The sequence below is a fragment of the Sphaeroforma arctica genome, assembly GCF_001186125.1.
Source record: "Sphaeroforma arctica JP610 unplaced genomic scaffold supercont1.1616, whole genome shotgun sequence".
Classification (NCBI taxonomy): domain Eukaryota; class Ichthyosporea; order Ichthyophonida; genus Sphaeroforma; species Sphaeroforma arctica.
The window spans coordinates 10,760-12,892 of NW_014038942.1; the positions used below are offsets into that span (position 1 = coordinate 10,760).

At 48.5% G+C, this 2,133-nt stretch overlaps 1 protein-coding gene across 1 annotated transcript in view; it reads left to right on the forward strand.

Annotated features, from left to right (window-relative positions):
• SARC_11301 (hypothetical protein) overlaps nt 1-2,075 on the forward strand; it is a 3,499-nt gene extending 1,424 nt beyond the window's left edge. The window contains exon 2 of the mRNA XM_014294616.1: nt 254-2,075. Within this exon, the coding sequence (XP_014150091.1) occupies nt 254-1,977 (1,724 nt within the window). The 3' untranslated portion in view covers nt 1,978-2,075. The remainder of the gene's footprint in view (nt 1-253) is intronic.
• Nucleotides 2,076-2,133: the final 58 nt, after the last annotated feature.

Consider the following 2,133-nt stretch of genomic DNA (forward strand, 5'->3'; position numbering starts at 1 on the left):
GCTGAATTTATATATATTTATGTATATATTATTCATATTATATACACACATTAACCTAAACTAAATTACATCTAATTGTATATGTTGTAGGAAAGTATTTTGAATCATACTTTCTTCATAGTATATTCACAGAGCATTTTTTACTGTTCGTTCACTCTATGATTACTATAGTGCTCACAAATACGCGTATCATATACCGGTTGCATCATCTTTGTTATATCTCTAACATTCAATTCCTTTGTTTCACAACCAGGCGAATTGCGATTCTACACAGAGCAAGGTCAAGCCCTATGGAACAGCAATACCGTATTGGGTAAAGGTAGCACTAGTCCCTACTCACTCAAACTCATGAATGACGGTAACTTAGTTGTGGTCGATGCGAAGCAGCGCATCCGATGGGAAACCAACACTGTGCAAAAGAGCTGCAAAAGCTCAGAGCTGTGGACAGACTTTGTGAGCGCCAAACAAAATGGCGAACAGCCTGTGCTGTTTGATTATTCCTATGCGGGTTACAGGAATTCCGAAGTAGGTCTACCGGACGTATCTCTGCTTCAGCTGGAGCTGCCGATCTTTGTGGTCACCAATTATGGCTGCGGGTCTATGTCTGGGTATTGCGACGCGGCGTTTCAGACCGCCATTGACCTGGCTGTGAGCGCTGGCGGCGGTATTATATACTTCCCCGAGGGTACCTTCTATCTGGGTGAGCAGTTCAAAGACGTCAGCCAAGACGAGGAGCGGTTTATGGTAACCGGGGGCAGGATAGTGATCAAGGGAGCCGGGCCCGACAAAACAACTCTGCACTGGGTGGGTGTGGACGGTCGCGCGGACTTTTGGAACCTGAGGTTCAAAGGAGAGGGCCGGACCGGTAATAAAGCCATTGTAGTACCGTACGCGTTCACGGCTGCCAGTAGCACGTACGTGCAGGTGGACTCGGTGCAGAAGTTCGAGGCGGGCGACTGTGTGGTCATTGCACAGGACGGCGATGCGTCCACGGCGGAGTTCTGGTACAACGGTGAGCCGTTTGACGATGATTGGAACGCGCCTTATGTGCGTATCCTTTCGTGCATTGAGAAGATAGTGGAGCAGGACGGCGCTATATTCCTAGTGCTGCAGGAGCCGCTGCCCTTTGAGCTACAGACGGTCCAGGGCGGACCGACCATCACGGTGCAAAAAACCAGGTTTATCGAGGAGGTGGGTGTGGAGGCGCTCTCCATGACGAGTGAGTGGAAGACCTACCCGGAAGAGTTCCAGCACAAAAGTGGGGGGATCACGGAGAACGGGTGGAATATCGTAGCCTTTGAGTTTGTGCGGAATGCCTGGGTGCGGGACGTGTACTTCGACTCGGTGTCTGGGGCCGTCATGACCGAAACCTGCATGGCTGTGACGATCAAGAACAACTGGGTCAAAGGGAAGAAAGGCCACTACGGGTTTCTGTCTCGCCGGTCTCGAGGCGTGCTGTTCAACGAAAACAAGTCCACCCAACACCACGGAACGTCCTTGCAGTCGTCCGATATCAACTCTGTGATCCTGAAGGATATCATGGATGTGGGGCAGAGCATTGACTTTCACGGCAAGTTTGCGTCGCGCACGCTAATGGACCAGGTAGAGGGGGGTATACTGAGCGGCAATGGTGGGCACGACTCTAACCTACCTCACCACGCCAAAGGACTAACGCTATGGAACTTCCAGCACCGAGGCAGCACAGAGAAGGAGAAGACTTCGTTCTACGACTTCTGGCCGCAGTTAGATCTGCGGAGCTCCATGGTAGAAGGGCGTACAGACCCCACATACCAGACTACCAACCTTATCTTCGAGGCTGTTATTGCTGGTTTGCAAGGTGACGAAGGTGTGACGGTGGATAAGAGGGATCTGAAGTTGTATGAGAGTCTGGGGGCGGCGGTGGAGCCCGCGAGTTTGTTTGAGGCACAGCTGGCGTTCAGGCTGTCGGGGTATACTAAGGACCCACTCGAACGTTAGACTGTATATACATACACACACACACACACACACACACATATATATATATATATATACATATATATATATATACATATATATCTATATCTATATATTTATATTATATATATGTATATATGTATATTTATATATTTATATATTTATATATATTTATAT